Below are 23038 nucleotides of genomic sequence, written 5' to 3'. Positions count from 1 at the left end.
TCACTCTCATGCCGCCCCCCCCCCCCCCCTTACATACACACACCGACTATTATAACTGCAATCTGGTTTCTGCACAAATCTCAAATGGCCTTTAGCTCCCTGTATTTTACCCTGCCACCTTTAAAATTTGAAGGAGAGGATTCCGGTCAACATTGCCAAAAGCTATCTATAAAACTATGGTAGGTTTGCCTTTCCTTATCCTGTCTTCTATGAGAAGTTGTAGGGTCAGTATTGTCTTGCGTGCTCCTAGACTTCTCCCCAATACAAATTGATCTTCCTCGAGGTCAGCTTCTACCAGTATTTCCGTTCTTTTATAAAGAATTCGAGTTATGATCATATAGTGTGATTTCTGAAACTGATAGCTCAGTGATTGTCACACCTGTCAACACCTGCTTTCTTTGGAATTATATTCTTATTGAAGTCTGAGGCTATTTCGCTTCTCTCATACATCTTGCTCGCATGATGGAAGAATTTTGTCTTGGCTGACCCTCCCACGGCTATCAGTAGTTCTAACGGAATTTTGTCTACTACCGGAGTCCGTTTCGACTTAGGTGTTTCAGTGCTCTGTCATATTCTTCACGCAGTATAATATCTCCCATTTTATCTTCATCTACAGCCTCTTCCATTTCCATAATATTCCCCTCAAGTACATCTCACTTGTATTGACCCTCTATATACTCCTCCCACATTTCTGCTTTCCCTTCTTTGCTTGAGACTGGTTTTGCATCTAAGCTCTTGATATGCATACAGGTGGTACTATTTCCTCGAAAGGTGTCCAGAATTTTCCTGTATTCGGCACCTACCTTTCCTCTAGTGAGGTAAGCCTCTGCATCCTTACATTTGCCTTCTAGTCACTTCTGCTTAGCCATTTTGCTCTTCCTGTCAATCTCGCTTTTATAGGGTTGTTTTCCATTCCGCCTGCTTCATTATTGCATTTTTATATTTTCTTCTTTCGTCGATCAAATTTAATATCTCTTGTAATACCCAAGGACCTCTACTAGCCCTCGTCTTTTTACCTATTTAGTCCTCTTCTGCCTTCACTATTTCATCTCTCTGAGCTACCTGTTCTACTGCATTCCTTTCCCCTGTTATTGCCAATCGTTCCCTGGAGCTACCTATGACACTCTACCCAACCTCTGGTTCTTTCAGTTTATCTAAGTCCCAAATACTCGGGTAAGCACCAGAATTTGAGCAGTTAGGACTATATTACCTACTGCTATTTGTTTATAAATTAACAGAAACCGTTTACGTAGCGTGGTTCTCGAAAAAAGATGGGGAAAGACCCCCGATAGTTATTGGCCACATGATAGCTGTAGAAATCTCATCATCGTCTGCTGACCCCATTATAGTATAAGAGAATGAAGTCCCCATAATTCAAAGTAACAGTCAAGCTGCCCCTAAGATACAAAGCAACGAGCATTTAATGGACCAAGCACCTCAACATGCATTTTAATGTAATGACGCTGTTATCATTGCGAAAAGTGAGCATACCAGCCGTTACTAGGTCTGATCAGTTTATGAATGCCTAGTACTGACTGCAACACTGGCAAGTGAGCTAACATTAATTGTTCTATGCAGCTCCGAAATTTCAGAGATGAACGGAATGGTTGCACCCTTGTGCAGGAAGACAATCAAGGCAGCCACTCCAGTCATATCAGCAGAATTGGCGATAGTTCTAACCTTAATACTCAGCTTGTAGAGAACAGGAGTGCAATGACTATAGCTGAAATCAAATGACATGATTGCGCCGATGAGAGGCCGTATATTGTCCACATTTAGAGGAAATCCCAAAATATTAGAAAAATTCCCATGTTTGTAGGCAGACTCTTATTCAAAGCCAGTAACGGGTGGAAAGATAAAATTGCTGAAATCAAGCCAGCAGAAAGAAATAGGGTAAGACTTGAACTTCGGCCGGATAATGCCGCTAATCATCATTAGTGAAAGAGAGATATTGGGAATGTTATATAACTAGCGAATTATGCAGAACATCTGTACGGATATCAATGATGACATTAATGAGGACACTGAAACTGATATACTCCCAAAACCGATAATCTGCGAAGCCTTCCACCAGCATATAGCGGTGGTTCTGATGATATTCATGTCTCAGCGGCTACCAGATTATGTCTGCCTGCACAGCTTGACATGTGAGGTCCAACCTCATAGACCGCTAGTTGGAGAATGTTTCAAATGCCTCCCGTTTTATCAAGTAAGGGCACAGATCGGAGTAAGCCACTGTGCGCCAGATGTCGTAGTGAACACGATTTAACACAGTGTAAGCCAACATTTGCTTTTAGGTGCCTGTACGTCTCTGGTAATCACCTACCTACGGACTGGAGCTGACAATTATATCCTACATTGCTGCCAACTATAAAGGCACTACCATTTTTTGGCACTCAAACTTCACAGTTCCATGGTTCCTTGTACTTGGAGCTAACAGCTGCCGCCAAATCTCCGCTATCCGATACAATTGCCAACATTCCACGAGATATCCACGAACACAGCTCAACTGAACTGGCGGTCCAAGTGGTTGTCTGTTGTGTATTGCTCTGTAATATATATCTGTGATCATTAAAAAGGAAAAAAGAACCATTAAACGCTATGTTTGTTTATATTGGACTCCTAAACATTCTGTCGTTTCTTCATTGAGACCAAGGTTCTTCCAGCTACAGCCTTTCAATGAGTGACCTTATTATGCCACTAGCTTAGTTGACCACTTACAGATCGAGTGAGGCGGACATGGTGTACAAGTATACTGCACCCATACCAGCGTCAGGCAAAATCTCTGAATTACTGGGACTTTCGCAGGAGCCGCTATAGACCAACAGAAGTTGCCTGATAGTATGTTAAATGTGAATGACCATATCAATAGCCTGTAACCTCCATTTTCCAGACTGCCATTACGCCTGTTATGGAAATACTTGAGCAGACCATGACTTAATACAGTGTGATTCAGATGTCCCTGTCGATGTCGTTTAATGTAAACCACAATGTTATATGTGGTCTCAAAAACTGTGCGTGAGAATTTCATATTCTTTCTCTCGCTACACACAAAATATTGGTTCTGCAGAAAATTTAAAAATACCTTTTTTGTAGGACATTTAATGTTGTTAAATTTCGTACCGGGATACGATTTCGCTAGAGACCCCCGTTTTCGTGAGCTATTCAAGGAAAACGTGGAAAAGTGACTTTCAAACGCACATTAACTCCACCCCCCTCCTCCCCCGACTCATCCCTTACCGGTCAGACTGTTTAGTATGATGTTCGTGGCAGTACCTACCATAACTGCACAAAGATAATTGACTTCCGGAACTACTCCCGATATTACATCTTTTTTTGTCTCTATTAGTTGGACTATTATGGCACCAGCATAGTAGGCTGTATCTTTAACATTATTCATTTGAACGATACAGCGAGGATAACGAAAGGTAACCGACTATTGCAAACATCACGCTAACGCTAAAACTAATTACGTTGACAATTCGATCCAAACATAGCCCTTACAGGCTCAGCCGTTTCGTAGTTTCAGGGAGCCTGACGAATACAACGATGGAACTGTGTATGTTGTAAAATTTAAGAAAACTGTTAAGTAACATTTACGCAAATGTCAATTTTACGATTTGTAAGTAGTCGACTAGGGCAGTGGCTTAATAAGGCCACTCAGCGAAAAGTACAAAAAGACGAATGTGACAGATAGTGCAGTCGCAATTTTTTTACAGTGGTAGGAGGGAGATCGATAAACGACATACTAGATATCCTGTCCTGTGTGAGCGTAGTATGGGAGTGCGGGTTCGTTTGAAGGTTATTTTGTACAGTCTTCTTGAAAAACTCTAAAATTACGGGTTCTATTGGATATACATCGCAATACGCAATCCAAGTAATTAAATTTTGTACAGAAAGATGCTGCTCATTTTGTGTAGGACTAATAGTTTTCGCGTTTGTGAGCTGGATTTTTAAAAGCCTGGTTTAACATTGTGGGTTGCATAACGCGACATCGTTAAGGGCTGCTGAATCAACCTGTTAAGCACAAATAATTTGTAAGTACATCACTGTCAAAACAAGCGACAGGATGCAAAACAACTCACAGAATATTCCTTTCACTGTTCTACAAAGGAATGCCAGGAGCCTTAGGCACAAATGGCACAACTTCATTCCTACCGCGAGCGAACTGCGTGCCAGTGTAGCAATAATTTCAGACACCTGGTCTACTTTGCAATGCGCATAAGCACGAAAACATTTTTGAAATTTCTATCAACCACAGAGATGAGGGACACGAGGGAGTATTTCAAAAAAACAGAAGTTGCATTCCTCGTGTTATACAGGTAAGCAATATTTCCATGGATATTCTGTCACTCGGCATAGTGAACTTACAAGATATTTCGAATCTTATGGCTACATACTGTTCTTATGCCCACCTTTCCTCAGCCACATGGTCACGTGATTAAAATAAGTACCGAAAAACGCATGCTTTTTTAACGTATGCAGTCTCATGTGGGACGCCAGTTTAAATGACTTCTTATGACAATAAACTTGCAAAACGTTTCTGGTTCAGTTAGAGCTAGGTCTACCAACTAATAAACAGTCAGTTAGATCAGGCACAACCTCTAATGTTCTGGAGTAACCACAAGGGCCGGAGCGAAGATAAAGAACGCAAGAGCAGTGGTGAAACGACGTCTGGCAATATTAGGACGGCGCCACAACAGGGCGCCCTCTAGCAGAATATGAGCACCGCTCCTGCCAGCCTCGGACAGACGTCAGAGGACAGTACTAGCACTGTACTAGGAGAGCACTACGATAGCAGTGACGTGTGATCCATACCAAGTGCTTACATACAGGTTTCAACTCATCACTGTACAAGCATCGATACGTGGGAAACCGAATAGTGCGACATTCCTGTCTTTCCGATGTGCGAGCAGTAAATGCGGAAACCCGACTTTATTATAAAATGAGTCCAACAGGAGCAATGTACTCTTATTCCTTTCTCGGCAGCCGAAGGACAAACACCGGTAGACATCCATCGGAGAATGAGGAACGTGTATGGAACAGCGTGGCTGTCGAAAGCCACCGTTGTCGAATGGTGCACTGTGTCCAATGCTGCTTTATGACATCGATGACAGACAAAGAATGACACATGTAATATATTTCTATATATATCCACCTCAGTGTCTGATAGTAGTTTAAGATTATAAATTGTAAGCATTAAGACAGTAGTAACAAGTTATGTTTTGACTTTTAACTAAATTAGAAATCGTGTAGGAGGAATGGCAGCTGTTCAGTAACATGTAAGAGCCATAACTTAATTTAGAGAATTTACTACACATGGTACCACGAAGTGCCTGCAAGTGGGATAAGGCCGGTTAAAACAACCCACTGCTGTAACTGATTATAGAGCTTTCAGAAAATAACTGAAGCTATATGATAAGATGTGAAAAAAGTGTAAGTGAGAAAACGAACGGTCAACGTGTTGTGTATAAATATGTTACAGAACGCAATTGTTAGTGGTCCACCACAACCCTTAACTCACCATTTTCTTTGAATAAGTGAGATGTTAAATTGTCGATGAAGGAGGCAGGTGGTATTCCGAGGTAGGTTGTGCGATGTAGGAAACAACTAAGTAGAAAATCGAATCGAATAGTAAGATTAAGAATTAGGGCTTACATGGGTACTACGAAATGTCAGGTAAACGCAGTTTCAATGTTTCTTCCGAGTGCAGTCAAACATTAAAGTACTTGTCGTTAAAAGCAATCTTTAAAGAAGACGGGAGACATAACGAAGTCAATCACAGAGTAGGTTCTTTCAACTAAGACACCAGAAAAATTTTCAAAAGGCAGCTTGTAACAGATTAGTAATACATAGCACAAGCTGGCATTACAGACTGGCACTCTATAATCACATGTCTACTTATAAAATCTGTATTTTAGTGCCAGGACATAAGTTTCGTAAGGCAGTACGTGACAATTTTCAAAACGATTGAAAAAAATCGCCTTGAATGGGCGTATTATATCCCATTGCTTTTACGTCCCAGGCATTATTCTCTTGTTAGCATAACATTCACAGATAGCTGCATAGCGAAATAGAATTGATATTATAAAGTTGCCGGTTGACATGCAAATATGTATACACATCAGTGTGTTGGCTGTTTGTTTCGCTGCATCGAACAGTCTTCCCACAAACATAGCACAAATTCTATGACCTGATATTTTCTTTATGATCGTAACTGCAACACTAAGTGGACTACGCCTGTCAGTATAGACTTAGCGTTTTGCGTCTATGCAGCCATGTTTCACCACCTGACTGCTCAGAGGAACATAAGCATTAATGTCAGGCACTCCCCACACATACTTGAATCTACCAAAGAACCAAAAACCACATGACTTGCAATAGCTATAATTATTAGTCTACAAATGACATAAATAGCGATGTAATGGTGTTTAGTGCACTGTCCTCAGTCTCCAACAGAAACATTTACATTTATACCCGTTAGACTCCTTTTGCGTCTTTACATTTAAATTTTAGTTAAGTTCCATATTTATCAACTATTAGTAAAGTTATATAAATAAATTTTGAATCATAGTTCTTTATTTAATAATTTTATAATATTTAAGTATTGCTCATATCAAAATGAACTAAAATTTCGTATATGTATGTGAAACGCTTCTTATTTAATGAGACAAATGTATACACAAATAATAGTGTTAATCTCAAGACATAACACAAGTGTTTTATTTTCTGTCTGATGTTTGGACATTGAGTACCAAATACTAATTCATTGTGAATTTTCGCATTTGGATTGTAACTACAAATGAAAGGTGGACATTTTATTCAAAGAAATTGTGGTTAAATATTGTTTGATTATTTTTCCATTTGTTGATAAATATCGAATTTAAATAAATGCACAGAAAAGGCATACTGCTGGAGAGATTCGAACTATTGTCTTTAGGATTACAGTCGTACTATGCTCCGCCGTTACCCGTTGACGAATAGGTTTACATGCCAATAACGTTTTTGCACTTTCTATTCTTCAAAGACGAATTTTTGTCAGGACATTGCTACTGCTTTAGGAAATTAATGTCAGGCCACTGACTTACACTCAGATCCTACAATCATGAATACAATGGAGTGTGCCAGATACAAGACATGTCAATAGTAACTAAATAGTGCGAGTATATACGACCACAACCATTATTTAACAAGGAAAAAAAATCGTTCATAAGTGTAGTTAATTATTTTGTAGTACGTGAGTCTTTTGAATACCTTCATATAAAAATTTATTTTGTTGTGTGGGTTCACACTAAACTTCTGCATAACATGGGGAATAATGGGATTAAAGAGAACTAACCAATATTTCATTGCATATAGTCGATATTTTACAACTCCTGTAACAAGCATCTGTGGTCTGTAGAGGTTAGTATGTGGATAATCTACTGTTCGGATATACAGCGTGTTCGGAAATGCCCATTAGAAACTCCTAGGACTGGTAGAGGGGAGTGACAAGATTATATTTTTAGTCGGAACGCATGTCTGGAAACGTAACGTGTCTTTGTTGGACGATTTGAAAATATGTTGATAACGCGACCACTCTTAAAAGTAATTGATTACGTACGAGACAGTACATCACTTACTTTACAATTACACTCATTAAAAGCCAAAGCAATTGCCCGTGTACTTGATGACGAGTTCTCATCAACGTTATGATGCACGGTATCTTCCAATTCCGGTGTGTGGCGTCTCCTTGGAGAAACACAGCAATGACAGCTGTCCTGAAGGTACCCTTTCTCGCAGCCGTTGCGTATTTTTGGCGAAAAGTGTATAAGTGTATGCGACGGAGTTGGATTTTGATTGTGGGGGTGGGGGGGGGGGGGTGGCGTACAATCGTCGCAAAAGCGATAGGCAGCTCTTCCACTGTCGGAACCTTCTTCATTCAGAAAGATCATGCAGGTGCTTTCTGCATACGTGCAGTCAACCATGTTGCTCTATCAGTCACAGACTCGCGAAGAGGCTCGAGCCAGGTCAGAGAAGAAAGACAGACGTCAAATTCCATTGGCCCATCTGACATAACTACCCGCAACCAGGACTGCACTGTTACCTGCCTACCTGTCAAACATGTCTTCAAAACGCTGTAGCATGGAATCGGTAAGTGGGCTCCCATTCAAAATATTATGTACAAGTTTGTTAGGGGAATTTCCGAGCATACCGTAAAATAAGTTTGAAGAGTGGATCGGTTTCAGATCTCCTGATACACGGTAAGGATGTGAGAAGAGGGAGCCGTCGTCAATCACTGTAGTGATTGCAACGTCTCATACCGTTTTTGTCCGACTAAAACGACGGCTGCGAGGAGCTGTCACGTTGGGACATAGGAGGGTTGACTCTGGTGCTCCACGGACGTGTGACATTCTGGAATTCGCAGAGAACCCAATGACGATCACACGAACCATAACCGATGCTATGGGCTCCTGTAGAGCAAACATCTCAGTGCTCTCTCTATCTCTCCGGCTTGTTTGTACTAAAAAGCTGTAGATTTGTGATATAGTCATCAGATTTCCAAACAGTACATATCTGGACGTGGGTTTTGTAAAAAACGCTGTGTAGAGGTCAAGCAGCGAATAGAATAGATAAGACCGACTGCACAGTATGTGGGGAGGGGTAACCACACTGCATCTAGTTTCAGAGTTACCGTTTCTCTTAATACGTGCTGCACGTGCATTCTCCGCGACAATGAAGTTTTGTGGCCACTCATGCAGGATGTGAAAACTAAAACTGGCCGGGAAGATGTTTCATTCACCTTAAGATAGGCAATCCAACTTGCATAATTCACACCGTGGGCACATAATGTAAGTTTAGTTGCGTATCTTAAGGTGGACGAAACGTTTTCGAGGAAAATATTAGATTCTCCGATCCATACTTTCCATTCTACACAGTGCAAGTTAACATCAATGGCAGTAGTAAACGACATCCAGTACAGTAAATCTGTGCATGCTTTCCAATATGTGCTTTTTGGAGTGAGATTCCAGTTAGTGTGCGTCAGGTGACACTTGTGGAGAGAGAAGAGAAGATACCTACTCTTACACACCGAAATCGAACACTATGATTGGCTTCTGCACCACGCTTCCAAAAGTGTATCAGAAGCAGAAACCTGTTTCCCATCGTCTCTCGGTGTTAGGGGAGGTCAGCTCATCACCGAGCTGACGTGGAGGACACAGTCTCGGGGATTATGAAGACTTATACTGAAGACCATTGAGTGTCTGGTAGCTTCTTATAGCTGTGATCAAAATTACTTGATGAGTAAATAGGGGCCCATTAGACTTATGTATGAAAGCAGCGCGTGGCGTAACAAGTGGACGTCACGACAAGCGCCACTTCCCCACAGCCTACAGCTCATCTGTGTCATATGACAGCTACGAGTATGCATTCAGCAGAACTGTTTTATGAGTTGGATCAGTGAAATTACTTATTGTGTTAGTTTCAGTAGTTAAAAGTGAACATTGTAGCACATCATTCACCTGGAATTAGTAAGTCACTGCTGTAGAAGGAAATAATTATCGTACAAAATTTCAGTGCAAGGAAATCAACGATTAGTTTTTTCACAACATGCAAATAGTATTTGTTAGTAGTATATGTTTATGCTCTCTTTGGGAAACACCATCGTAACGGTATGGTTGTGATTGTTTTTAATATGAAACATTTCTAATGAAGCTTTACTCGCTGAAGATACTAATAATGGCTGATTAAATGGAAAGATATAATGTAATGAGATATACATTACCATGACATAACAGTCAAAGTCAAGATATGTAAATGTTCTGGTGGCTAATTTCTGTTCGTGCAGATACTTTTATTCGGGGTACATTAATATCTACACATGTCATTGCGAGTAGTGTGGTAAAAAGAGAATGAGCCAACCTTCAAATGAGCTTTAAGTCAGTATTTTCAACTTCCGCGAAATGGCGCATTAACACAAGTTATATTTTACTGACAGCATCATCAGCACATCGTTATCTTAAAGGTCTTCCCAGGTATCATGACGTCCTGCTACATGTCAAAGCCAGGGAGGGGAAGAGAGGTGAGGGAACGGGAGGAGAGCATGAAGCCATCTGCTCAGTAGCCTAATATAGTATAGCATCTGAATGGCCGAAAATTTTTGTCAACTATGTTTGCATTACTGACTTCCAAGAGTTTCTTTAAGAGCTGTCACGTCAGTAACATTGACAGTTTCTTTACTTCGTTGTTATTTCATCTCCCTCGCCCAACATGAGCGGAGCGTGGGCTCTTAATGGCACAGTTCTCCGCTCTTCAGTGAGGCAAATTAAACCAAATTACAATGAGAAATACAGATAAAATTTCAAATTAAAAATCAAAGGTGGACAGTTAAAAACAACGGGAATATACTGGATCACTGCACTTTCACTTAAAATCTGAATGACCTGCACTACAGCAAGAGGTATTGCGAGAGAGACTATTTTCCATAGGGCTGAGGGATGTGGGTAGGAAAAGAGTGATCTCTCAGGTAGAGAACAGGAGCTGGGAGGATAATGCAAAATACAGTCATTGGGAAAGGCAGAGGGTAAGGAGTAGTGTGTTCTGCGGATAGGGCAGTAGTTTCAAGAGGAAAGGGACAGGAAAGGATAAAGAGGGAAAGGGGATAGGTGAGGAAGAGTTAAAGTTAGTAGAAGCGAGAGTATCTCATTTTCTTGCAGAGAGAGTTGCTTGAAATGGCGTTGGGATAGGATATGGAGTGTTTCTGGAAGCACTGCAGCATATCACGTTGGAGACCAGAGGGGAGACAATGTGATTATTGGAAACTAGATTATGGACTGTATAGGAGATGCTTAGGTATCTGATATGGGTGAGGAGTGGTGGAAATTTGGTGAGATGGTACAGTAACCAGAAAAGGAAACGTACATAGATGCGGAAAGCTAGATAGACTGAATGGAGTTTGAGAATTTGGAGGAACTTACAGAATTTTTGTGGAGGGGAGATATAAGCAACATTTCCATAACAGAAGATGGGTCGCATCAGTGTTTTGGAGATGTGGAGAATAGTGGAGCAGTGTAATCCACAAGTTCGGTCTGTTAGTAGTTTCAGCCTATTGCGGACTTTCTATTGGATGGTTAGTAGGTGGCTGGTTGAGCATGATATTTTAGTGTGCTAGTTAGTTAAGTAAGTCAGTTGTCAGTGGTAGGAGGTGGAGGGTGCACATGATTTGTTCTACAATTATTGCTTGGGTTTTGATCTTGAGGAGCCCTTGGTTATGCTAGGAGACAAAGTGACTCATATATTTGGAGAGATTGGAAAATTTGGAAATCTGTGTTAAGGACTCGGTCCCTAGACCTACGCACTAGTTAATCTAACTTAAACTAACTTTCGCTACGGACAACACACACACCTATGCCTGAGGGAGGATTCGAACATCCGATGGGGGCAGCCACGCGAACCGTGAAAAAGCTTGGATGGACTGTTGGGATTTCTAGGATGTGGGGCAGAGGGCGTGGAAAGCAATGTCATCAACACATTGAAGGAAGTGGACTGGTGGGAGTAGTTTTTGTGTGTCACCAATGTAGATCAGACAGAGAGGAGGCGAGTGGACACAGCCTTGGGGCAAATATGCAGTAGGATAGAATGTATGGGAATTGGTATTGTTAATAGTGACAAATAATGGGCGATGAAATAGGAAGGATGCAATAAGTCACACATAGTTGATCAGAGGTGTGTATGTCTGGAGTCTGAAAAGAAGACTCGAATACCACATACGTTCACAGACTTTTTCTAGATCGAGGGAGACGAAACTAGAATATTCACGAGAGTTGAGTTGGTGGGGTAGGAGATGGGTGAGGTGCAGGAGACGGTCATCACAGGAGAAACTGGCACAGAAGGCTCACTGGTTAATAGGAAGAAGAGGGAAAAGAAAAAGGGCAAAGTCTGGCTACAACTGGGAACTATATAATTTCTAAATTTACTATTGACAACACGGATAAGTAGTAACATCATAAAGTTCCGACCGAAAATGATGGAATGGATCATGTTTAATGTATTAAAAGGTACCTAAAATTGTCAGCTTATTAACGTCTATTCCCAGCTCAAAACTGCTTACACAGGATGGTTACATTGTATCTAAATGTGCCGGGCTGAAAACCGTTTCCAAAGCCTAAAATAAGGGAATAACAACGTTTAATGATCAATCGTTTGGAAAAGTTGAAATCATAAAGTTATATAGGTAAATTCCCCAATAATTGGCGTCAGAAGAACTGGTAGCGTGCACCCAGGAAAATGATGAGTTTTAAAAGATAATGTTAAGCAGAAAATAAGTGGTGAAATTAAAATTCCCGTATGTTCACGCCTAGCAGATATGCTGGCTGGAACAGAGATAATTGTGAACGCCATAAAAGAGGCAGTTTACGGGAAAATAATTGGGTCTGTATCGCAATTTGAGAATATATCATCTTAGTATTTTAAAATTACTTATTGGCTGGAGAATGGATTGTAAGAGTCTAATGTAGATTTAAATTAAAGGTTGTAAATACTCTGGCTGTTATTACAGATAAACCAAATAAAATAAAGGGTGGGTTTACAGCTTTGAGCCATGAACATGGAAGAATTAATATAGTTTGAGAGTCTTTCTTATATACTGCCCTGAGAAAAAACCTAAAAAGTAACCGATTTACGATGATTTCTGTGATTAACACGAATTGTGGTAAGGTCATGATAAACTTCTTATTCAGCAGCAGGAGCCCTATGTTCATCCAATTCCTTCTGCGTAGAATGCACATTGCTGTGATAGCATTTTGCAGACACAATGACGTGACATAAAAACACCCAGGAGTTGATCGTCTTGTGTTCCAGTCTTATAAAAGTCTTTTCACATTTGGAGAATACTTTTGAATGGAATCGTTCAATGGCCCCCTCCTGGCAGGTGATCGGTTTTCATTTGATTGCCACTCAGATACAAAGCAGACAGCAAGTATGTGTGTGTGGTGAGATCTCCTCCCAGCCACCTGTATCTACTTCAACCAAATTTCGCACACAATCAACGAACTTAACGAACACTGTGGGGTTTTAAGCCTTCTAACTGCAATAAGAAGAGCGACACATTTGCAGGGTGGCCTGGTCTTGTATGTTATTTATCGCCCAGCTTTGAAGGGACTACACGTATGGGTGGGCACAGCTGTGGGAACTCTGTGATCGAGAGATGGAGTAAGGTCGGAGAGTGGTGCAGGAGAGGACAGATAGTGAGACAGGGGGCACAGGGAGTCGAAGGAGAGAGGGAGGGGTAGGACAGGTGTTACTGTCAGAGAGAAGGAAGGTGCAGGTAGACAGATTGAGGGGGCTAAGAAGGGATGGACAGAAATTGGGGAGGAGGGGATGATTTGGAAGATGGAGGAGATGAAGGCAATGGTGGATGTTGTAGTGGAGCTGTGGATCAATGCATTATGAGGATGGGGAGGGGGAGGGAAAGAGAACGGTGTGAGTTGTGTAGGGGAGCAGGGAAGAACATATGGATGGAGAGAGGGAATGGAGGACATGGACAAACAGAGTGGAAGGTAAAGATAAGGTGACATAGAGTGTACAGAGAAGGGGACGATAAACAGAGATAGGGATGGAGGAACAGAAGAGGTGGGCAGAGAGAGAGGAGAATAGGTGTGTGCATGCATGTGCAAAGCTGTGTGGCTAAGGCTATTTTTGCAATAAGTTTCAACTTAACTTCGAATTTCTGTACTAAACTATATTACTCATAGCAGATAGATGTTTGAATTTTAAAGGAACTTGCACATCTCTTATTGGGTAATTAAGGACACTACATTCCAGTGCACAAGGCCACGCGATGCTGCCTGAACGCCATTCCGATGTCTGTTGATGGGCGCCATGTGGGTGTTGTATGAAAGCTTTGGATACCTCAGGGTCGCTACTTCTCCATCGAGTCACTCATCATTATGGCATGGGGCAAAGTGCATCTAATCCCAGTATTCGCACAAGGTAGGATCTCTAGCATCTGTGGTAAGTGAGCCATGATCCTCTGCAAGGCTGCCTGACGCAGTAACCTCTCAGTGTTCTTTATGTACTGCGACAACTAACTGCCTGAAATAATTGTGTGACCTTAAAGATTTGAAAACACTGTATTTTGGTGTAACTATGATCGTACACAGTGGTAGGATTAATGTCATAAAGTGTGTTCCTCTGGCGAGAACGGCGTGGGACGCGCGGCCTACCAGCTGCCGCTGGGTGGTGACGCCCACTACACGCCGCCGGCTCCAGCCGCTGCCTGCGCCGTGGCTCCAGCGAACGCCGCCATTCTTTGCGCCGGCGCCGAAGAACTCATCAGGCTTTGAAACCCTGCCTGCCTTCTCTTCTGCCCCAGCGCGTTAATTTCGTTCACTGCAACAAAGATCTTCACAGTTGTCTACTTTCCATTCTTTCGAATTTTGCTCAAGAATCAGGTAAGTTGAGTGTTACACAGGGTTCGTTACTATTATCAGTACGAACGAGAGATGTGTGTAGAGATAATGAAAATCAATATACAGGGGATAGGCAAAATAATGTGAACAGTGGCAGGAATGATATGATAGTGTTTGACGGTCAAAAACGCAGGTAAGGGACGTGTGGCGCTGGACTGTCCGTGTTCAGTTCGGATTAGGTATCAGTGCGTGATTGTTTAGGAGTAGTGCATGGTTGTTTACGAGTAGTGCACACTTTGTATTTGCGTTCAGAGGCCGAGTTCAACGTGCAATGAAAGATCTAACAGTTCCAGAGAGGGCAGATCGTAAGATCCCGATTAGCTGGAGCATCACTAACCAAGACAGCTAGCTAATTGAATGTTTCAAGATCAACTGTTTCAGCAGTCATGACAGTCTACAGGGAACGTGAAAAGTTATCATCGTGCTAACGTAACAGTAGGCGCAGTTCAAAACTAGATCGTCGTACACTAACATTAATTGTGTCAAACAACATAAGACTAGGGCGGCTAAAGTGACTGCAGAGCTCAACAGCCATCTTGGAGATCCCGTATCCATCGACACTGTCCGCCGAGAACTCCATAAAGAGAATATTCGTGGACGAGCTGCTATATCGAAACCAGCAGTGACGACAACCAACGAAAAGAAGCATAAAACATGGTGTCAGGAACATAAACCGTGGACGGCTGATTAATGGAAACACGTCATATGGTCCAACGAGTCATTGGGCAGGGTTTATATCTGGAGAACGGCGAAACAGGCCTACAGTCCTCATTGATTGGTTCCAATAGTTAAGCATGGAGGTGGAAGTGTGACATTGTGGGCAGCCGTATCGTGGTATTCTGTTGGTCCCCTCATTCCTCTCAACGGCCGCGTTGTAGCCAACGATTGTGTGAACATTTTAGGTTATCACGTGCACCCTGTGATTCTAATGTTGTTCCTCAAAAATGATGCCATATTTCAGGACCATAATGCACCCGTTCATACAGCCAGGACAGAACAGTCGTGGTATGAGAGACGTGCAACCGAACTGCAGCGTCTTCCCTGGCCAGCACGATCCCCTTACTTGAACGTTATCAAACCCTAGAGTGGAGTACTGGAGCACAGACTCCGGAGCAAATTCCCTCGTCACTACAGGAGTTAGAAGAGGGTCTGGTCGTAGAGTGACATCCACTGGAGACCAAATAATCATTATACGCCAGTATTCCAAGAAGAATCACAGCTGTATTACGGGAAAATGGGAGTCGATCCCGTTATCAATAAACCATTCCCAAGTAATAAATGAAAATCAACAGTTTGATTTTGTTCTGCAATAATACTTTTACTGTGTTAACCAGTTTTCAGCTTACAACGCCATATTCAGACATTTACTGAATATTGCCACCAAAGAAGTTACAGTGTTTGCAAACAACAACGAAACAGAAATAACAGAAATGGTTCAAATGGCTCTGAGCACTATGGGACTTAACGTCTGTGGTCATCAGTCCCCTAGAACTTAGAACTACTTAAACCTAACTAACCTAAGGACATCACACACATCCATGCCCGAGGCAGTATTCTAACCTGAGACCGTAGCAGTCGCGCGGTTCCGGACTGAACGCCTAGAACCGCTAGACCACCGCGCCCGGCAAAGAAGTAACAAGTCTAGACTGACGCAAGAACTTACAGTATTCTACATCTTTGACAGTGTGATGGTAAAGCAATGAAGAAGTAAAAAATTGAACAGTAAATAAATTAATATGGAGCAGACAAGAACAACTTTAACACAAAGTAAGAACAGCGTGCCTACATAACACTTTCTGTTAAAAACAAAACTAATAAAATAAAATAAAATTAGTATTTGACAAGGCTACATCAGGAGGTATAACACATGCATAGTAATACACTAACCAATTAAAAGAAGAAACGACCATCAATGTAACTACTCAGTACATAATATCAGTAAGATAAACATAAATAAATAAACGCAGAAAGACTGAGGTGTTTGAGGGAATATCCAGAAAATACAATTCTTGAGAGTTTGATGGTACTGCACTTTAACATTATATTGAAAACTGTGGCTATTCAACAGTTTGCATTAAATAAGTAAACCAATCACAATACAAACAATGCTTGATGAGACAACAACAGGAGGTGTTAAATATGGACACTAATACAAGTACCAGTTAAAAGAAAGCCTTAACAATAGAAACTACCAAAAAACTTCATGAATATGAGGAAATGGGAATATGTAGAAACAAACAGTGTGGGAAATAATGGACAACTGAGGTGTTAATGCGAAGTTTAGGAGAGGGGAGGTGTTGAGCTGTGTCTGGTCATTTACGATTAGATGTCGACTGTGAGAAAAATGTTTGGTAATTTCCAGGGCTTCAAGCAGGTTCAGTTTATGGCCTTTGTTTGCTGAGTGAAGTACATAGGAAACTGGCTGGTAGTTGTGCCCCTCACTTAGTACATACTCAGCAGATGCGGAGTCAGAATTCTATAACCTCCAACTGCGTTCATGTTTAGCCAACCTAGAGTCTCTGCCTGACTGACTGATGTAAAATGTGTAACAATCAGACCAGGTGATTTTGTATACCCCACTGTTGTCTGATAACTGGATCTTATCTTTGCTATTAAAAATACACTGGCTGTCGTGTTCTTAACAAAGGAAAGCCTATACTTGGAGGTATTCAGTGCTTTGGCTACAATCAGTGATAGCTCACCTAGATATGGTAGTGTACATTATTTGTTGCAGACAGTGGATGTGAAAGCATGTGGGGCATAGCGGAAGGGTATAATTTTTCGTTTTGTTTCCTGTGCAAGATGTGGTCAACAAGAACTCGACTGTAGTCAGCGGCTGTGGCAATGAATTTTATTGTATATAACTCTGCTTTTTATTTTATTTTATTAGTTTCTTTTATTACTAGAAACCGTTATGTAGGCATGCTGTTCCTGTTTTGTGTTAAAGTTTTTCCTGTGTACTCCATTTTTATTTATTTACTGTTGAATTTTTTACTTCTTCTTTGCATTACCACCACACTGTCAAAGATGTTAGTTACTATATGTTTCTGCTTCAGTCTAGACGTGTTACTTCTCTTCCATTGCTGTTTGAAAACATTGTAACTTCTTTGGTGACTATACTCAGTAAATGTCTGACGATGGTCTTGTAAGCCGAAAACCGGTTAACACAATGAAAGTAGTATTGTAGAACAAAAGCAAACTGGTGCTTTTCATTTATTATAATGTTATTCTATCAACAACCAACGAAAGATTCTGTTAACATGCCAAAGTAAATACAGGTGTTTACATTATTTTGCCTATCCCCTGTAGCTCCAGAAACTAGTGGCTTCTCCCGATACACTGATCAGCCAGCACATTATAATTACCGGCTTAATCGCGTTATAAATCAATCCAGGCGATAGCAGCGTTACCTGACGAGAAATGACTGCTATTCAGACACACGCACGGTGCATGTAGTGTCAGTGGGTGCTATCTCTGTGTAGAATGGGGAGGTCGCATGATCTATTTGAGTTTGACAGAGAACAGATTGTGATGGCCCAGAGGTTTGGCGCGACTGTCGGATGTTCGAGGAGTGCTGTTGTGAATGTCTTCAACACGTGATGAAACCAATCTGAAACCATGCCCAGACGCCGTTGGATTGGGCGGCCATCCCTCATTCCATACGTCGGACGTCGTAGGGTGGGCAGACTGGTAAAACAGGGCAGGCGGCGAACTCTGGCGGACCTAGCGTTAGGTTTTGAATTTGGGCGGGGTGCAAGTGTGTCTGAACACACATTGCACCGAACACTCCTAACGATTTGCCTCTGCAGGCGACTATGTGCCAATGTCAACACCACGACATCGCCAACTACGACCCGAATGGACTAGCGACCATCTGCACTGGATGTTGGCGCAATGTCAAAGCATTGCATGATCTGATGAATCCCGATACCTTCTTTATTATGGCGATGGAATGGCGCGACTCAGTCGTCTTCCAGGAGAACAGCTTCATTACGCCTCTACTGTGGGATTGAGGAAAGATGGCGGCGGCTCCATTATGCTCTGGGGAACTTTCACATGGGTATCAGTAGGACCATTGGAACTAGTGCAAGGAACCATGACGGCCTAGGTGTATACTACGCTGGTTGCATACCACAGTACTCAACTTCATGACGATCATGTTTCCCGACAGCAGTGGCATTTTTCACCACGATAAAGTGCCATGCCACAGTGTCAGGACTGTGACGGAGAGGTTCAATGAACGCAGTGACGAGTTCCAATTGATATGCTGGTCCCGCAACTACCCAGATTTAAACCTGATCGAACACGTCTTGGATGAGATTGAACGTGGCGTCAAAGATCACCACACGCCTCCCCGGAATTTGAGGGAATAAGGTGAGTTGTGAGTGCAGATGTGATACCAGCTATCTTCACTGACCTACCAAGGTCTCATTAGTTCCATGCCGCAACGCGAAGCGTCTGTTATCCTTGCCAAAGGTGGACATACCAGCTATTAGGTAGGTGGTCATAATGTTCTGGCTGATCAACGTATGACTAAAAGCGTTGTGTCGGCTTTGTTCTTATGAGCTCCGTTATTTAAAAGAGGCAAAATCTGTGATATTTTAAGGACTGTTGTAGTCTTAATGTATCTCTCATTGCCATATAGTATGGACTTATTTAAATATTTGACCTCTCAAAGACCAGGGGAGAAGTTAAATCTTTTTTACCAATTGTCGCTCACTGTATGTTAAATGTCGAGCATCCACTAGCAAACTTTCTTATCGGGAAATGAGCCCCACAATCGCTAATGCCATAACATCGCTAGAGTTAAGACTGACGGTTCAGACAACGACATTATTATGTTATTCATCACAACAAACATTCCTTCTCAGACAATTTGTCTAACATGTCTAACATAAGTAACCTGTATAAAAATTTGAATTTTCTGATAAATGAACTTTCAAATAGTTGTAAGACGAGGTGCTAAGTGTGGGAAGTGAGAGCAGTAGCAGATAATATACGCATAAATGGATGTTTATTACGATCGACTTTGAATACGGCATAAGCATTTCTGACATGATATATAAATAGAATTTATTAATAACGGTCTTTTAACATACATGGGGTTCGTTAATCACTTTCTTCAGCTTAAATATCAGCTTTTATACCCCAACAGAATATGAGTATGAAGACTTCTGGAATCTGTAAAGGAAATACTTACGATCGGAGAAGTGGGAGTTTGCAGTACATATAAGTCAAGTTCAGAGCTTTCTGGGAAGAATTTATTAATTAACCCCCCCCCCATGAACCATGGACCTTGCCGTTGGTGGGGAGGCTTGTATGCCTCAGCGATACAGATGGCCATACCGTAGGTGCAACCACAATGGAGGGGTATCTGTTGAGAAGCCAGGCAAACGCGTGGTTCCTGAAGAGGGGCAGCAGCCTTTTCAGTAGTTGCAGGGGCAACAGTCTGGATGATTGACAGATCTGGCCTTGTAACACTAACCAAAACGGCCTTGCTGTGCTGCTACTGAAAGCAAGGGGAGACTACAGCCGTAATTTTTCCCGAGGGCATGCAGCTTTACTGTATGCTTAAATGATGATGGTGTCCTCTTGGGTAAAATATTTCGGACGTAAAATAGTTCCCCATTCGGATCTGCGGGCGAGGAATACTCAGGAGGACGTCGTTATCTGAAGAAAGAAAACTGGCGTTCTATGGATCGGAGCGTGGAATGTCAGATCCCTTAATCGGGCAGTTAGGTTAGAAAATTTAAAAAGGGAAATGGATGAGTTAAAGTTAGATATAGTGGGAATTAGTGAAGTTCGGTGGCAGGAGTAACAAGACTTTTGGTTAGGTGAATACAGGGTTATAAATACAAAATCAAATACGGATAATGCAGGAGTAGGATCAATAATGAATACAAAATAGGAGTTCCGGTAATCTAGTTAGAACAGTATAGTAAACGCATTATTGTGGCCAAGATAAACACGAAGCCCACGCCTACTACAGTAGTACAAGTTTATATGCCAACTAGCTCTGCAGATGATGAAAAAATTGATGAAATGTATGGTGAAATAAAAGAAATGTGTATTCTTATAATCTTCGTTATTTAAAATCTGTGAAATTGTGAGGTAGTGAAGGGATACGAAAATTTAATAGTCATGGGTGACTGGTTCATGGTGTGGGTTCCTGTAGTCATGTCCTAGTTCATGAACCACGGGCAACATATGAGTGGCCAAGTAAGTGGTCCCGACAGTCGGGATACCAGTTACTTTGGAATAAGGCTGGGCATCTCGGACATATTCTGAGTCGTGGTCACCTTTGTGCTCATACGGCAAAGACTACCAAATCCACCAGTTAGTCCCTCAGCCGTTAGGGGTAAAACCCAATGGGACTCGGGGCAAGTAAGGCTAGCAACTTGCTTCCCTGGTACATTAAATATGATGCTTGCAACAATCAGAGCAAAATGCCTCGGACCTTTGGAGGTGATTGAGTCCCACCTCTAACTGACAAACCAGGGACTCCTAAGATACGACTTGGCAGACAAATGGTAATGAGATGGGGAGCTATTAATATCAATGGGGGCTACTCTGGGAAGAAGGTAGAGCTGGCAGAGGCTGCTAGTAAGATGGGACTGGATGTTTTAGCTGTTAGGGGTGAGAAAGAAGAGGAAGTGGTAGAATACAAGGTCTACCCGTCAGGAGTCAAAGCAGGAATAGCACAATGGGGTGTAGGGCTTTACATCAGGAAAGAAATGGAACCCAGTGTAGTTGCAATAAACCATGTAACCGAACGACTGATGTGGATAGATTTGACAGTGTCTAGGAAGAAAATTAAGATTTTGTCTGTATATTCGCATTGTGAATGGTTCAAATGGTTCAAATGGCTCTGAGCACTATGGGACTCAACTGCTGTGGTCATTAGTCCCCTAGAACTTAGAACTACTTAAACCTAACTAACCTAAGGACATCACACACATCCATGCCCGAGGCAGGATTCGAACCTGCGACCGTAGCAGTCGCACGGTTCCGGACTGCGCGCCTAGAACCGCGGGACCACCGCGGCCGGCGCATTGTGAAGGGACAGATCAAGATTAGATGGATAGTTTGTATGAGGCACTCAGTGATGTAGTTGTTAGAGTAAAGGACAAGGATAGTGTTCTGATCATGGGTGATTTTAACGCCAGGATTGGAAATCGAAGAGAAGAGTATGAAAAGGTTATGCGTAAATTTGGAGAGGATATGGAGGCCAACAGGAACGGGAAACAACTCTTGGATTTCTGTGTCAGTATGAGCTCAGTAATCACAAACTCCTTTTTTAAACATAAGAACATTCACCGGTATACTTGGGAAGGCACCGGTATACTTGGGAAGGCAGGGGAACCAGATCTGTCATTGACTATATAATAACAGATCAGGACTTCAGGAAAGCTGCGAGGGACACACGTGTATTCAGGGGAATCTTTGATGACACTGATTATTATTAAATCTGCACTGAAATTGGGATTGTGAGGCCGAAAGTGCAGGAGGTCAGGTCCATATGTAGGAGGATAAGAGTGGAGAAACTTCAGGATAAGGAAATCAGGCACAAGTACATAACAATGATTTCAGAAAGATACCAGTTAGTTGAATGTAGTCAAATACAGTCATTGGAAAACGAATGGACAAGGTACAGGGACACAGTACTAGAAGTGGCTACAGAATGTCTTGGAACAGTAATGTGTAAAAGTAGGATGAATCAAACAGCTTGGCGGAATGACACAATCAAGGCAGCATGTAAAAGGAAAAAGAAGGCGTATCAAAAATGGCTACATACTAGAACTCAGGTAGACAGAGAAAGTTATGTTAAAGAACGAAACAAAGTCAAACAGATAATTGCAGCATCCAAGAAGAAATCTTGGGAAGACTTTGGAAACAGGTTGGAGACTATGGGTCAAGCTGCTGGAAAACCATTCTGGAGTGTAATTAGCAGTCTTCGAAAGGCAGGTAAGAAGGAAATGACAAGTATTTGGGACAGGTCAGGAAAACTGCTGGTGAATCTTGTGGATGTCTTGGACAGATGGAGGGAATTTTTGAAGAGTTGCTCAATGTAGGTGAAAATACGATCAGTATTGTTTCAAATTTCGAGGTAGAATGGGATAGGAATGATGATGGAAATAGGATCACACTTGAGGGGTAGATGAAATTAAGTCGAAGCTCATCAAATACAGTGGAATGTCAGGTCTTAAATGTCTACACAGAGTAACTGAAATGGCCTGGGAGGCGGGACAGGTTCCATCAGACTGGACAAAAGCAGTAATCACACCAATATTTAAACATGGAGACAGAAAAGATTGTAACAACTACAGAGGTATCTCTTTAATCAGCGTTGTTGGTAAAATCGTCTCAGGTATTGTTGAAAGGAAAGTGCGAGTATTAGTTGAGGACAAATTGAATGAAAACCAGTGTGGCTTTAGGCCTCTTAGAGGTTGTCGGGACCAGATCTTTAGCTTACGGCAAATAATGGAGAAGTGTTATGAGTGGAACAGGGAATTGTATCTATGCTTTATAGATCTAGAAAAGGCATACGACCGGGTTCCTAGGAGGAAGTTATAGTCTGTTCTACGAGATTA

General features: G+C 41.8%; 1 protein-coding gene across 2 annotated transcripts in view; it reads right to left on the bottom strand.

Annotated features, from left to right (window-relative positions):
• Positions 1–23038, bottom strand: part of LOC126272641 (uncharacterized transmembrane protein DDB_G0289901-like) — a 70640-nt gene that overhangs the window by 2191 nt on the left and 45411 nt on the right. The window contains exon 3 of one of the 2 annotated variants that reach the window (XM_049975627.1): positions 14202–14367. The exons of the other annotated variant lie outside the window; for it this stretch is intronic. Coding sequence (XP_049831584.1) covers positions 14228–14367 — 140 coding nt within the window. The 3' untranslated portion in view covers positions 14202–14227. The remainder of the gene's footprint in view (positions 1–14201; positions 14368–23038) is intronic. 2 annotated transcript variants of the gene reach the window in all.

Source organism: Schistocerca gregaria, chromosome 5 (assembly GCF_023897955.1).
Source record: "Schistocerca gregaria isolate iqSchGreg1 chromosome 5, iqSchGreg1.2, whole genome shotgun sequence".
Classification (NCBI taxonomy): Eukaryota; Metazoa; Arthropoda; class Insecta; order Orthoptera; family Acrididae; genus Schistocerca; species Schistocerca gregaria.
The sequence above is the reverse complement of the archived record's forward strand: the minus strand, read 5'-3'. Positions and strand labels throughout refer to the sequence as shown.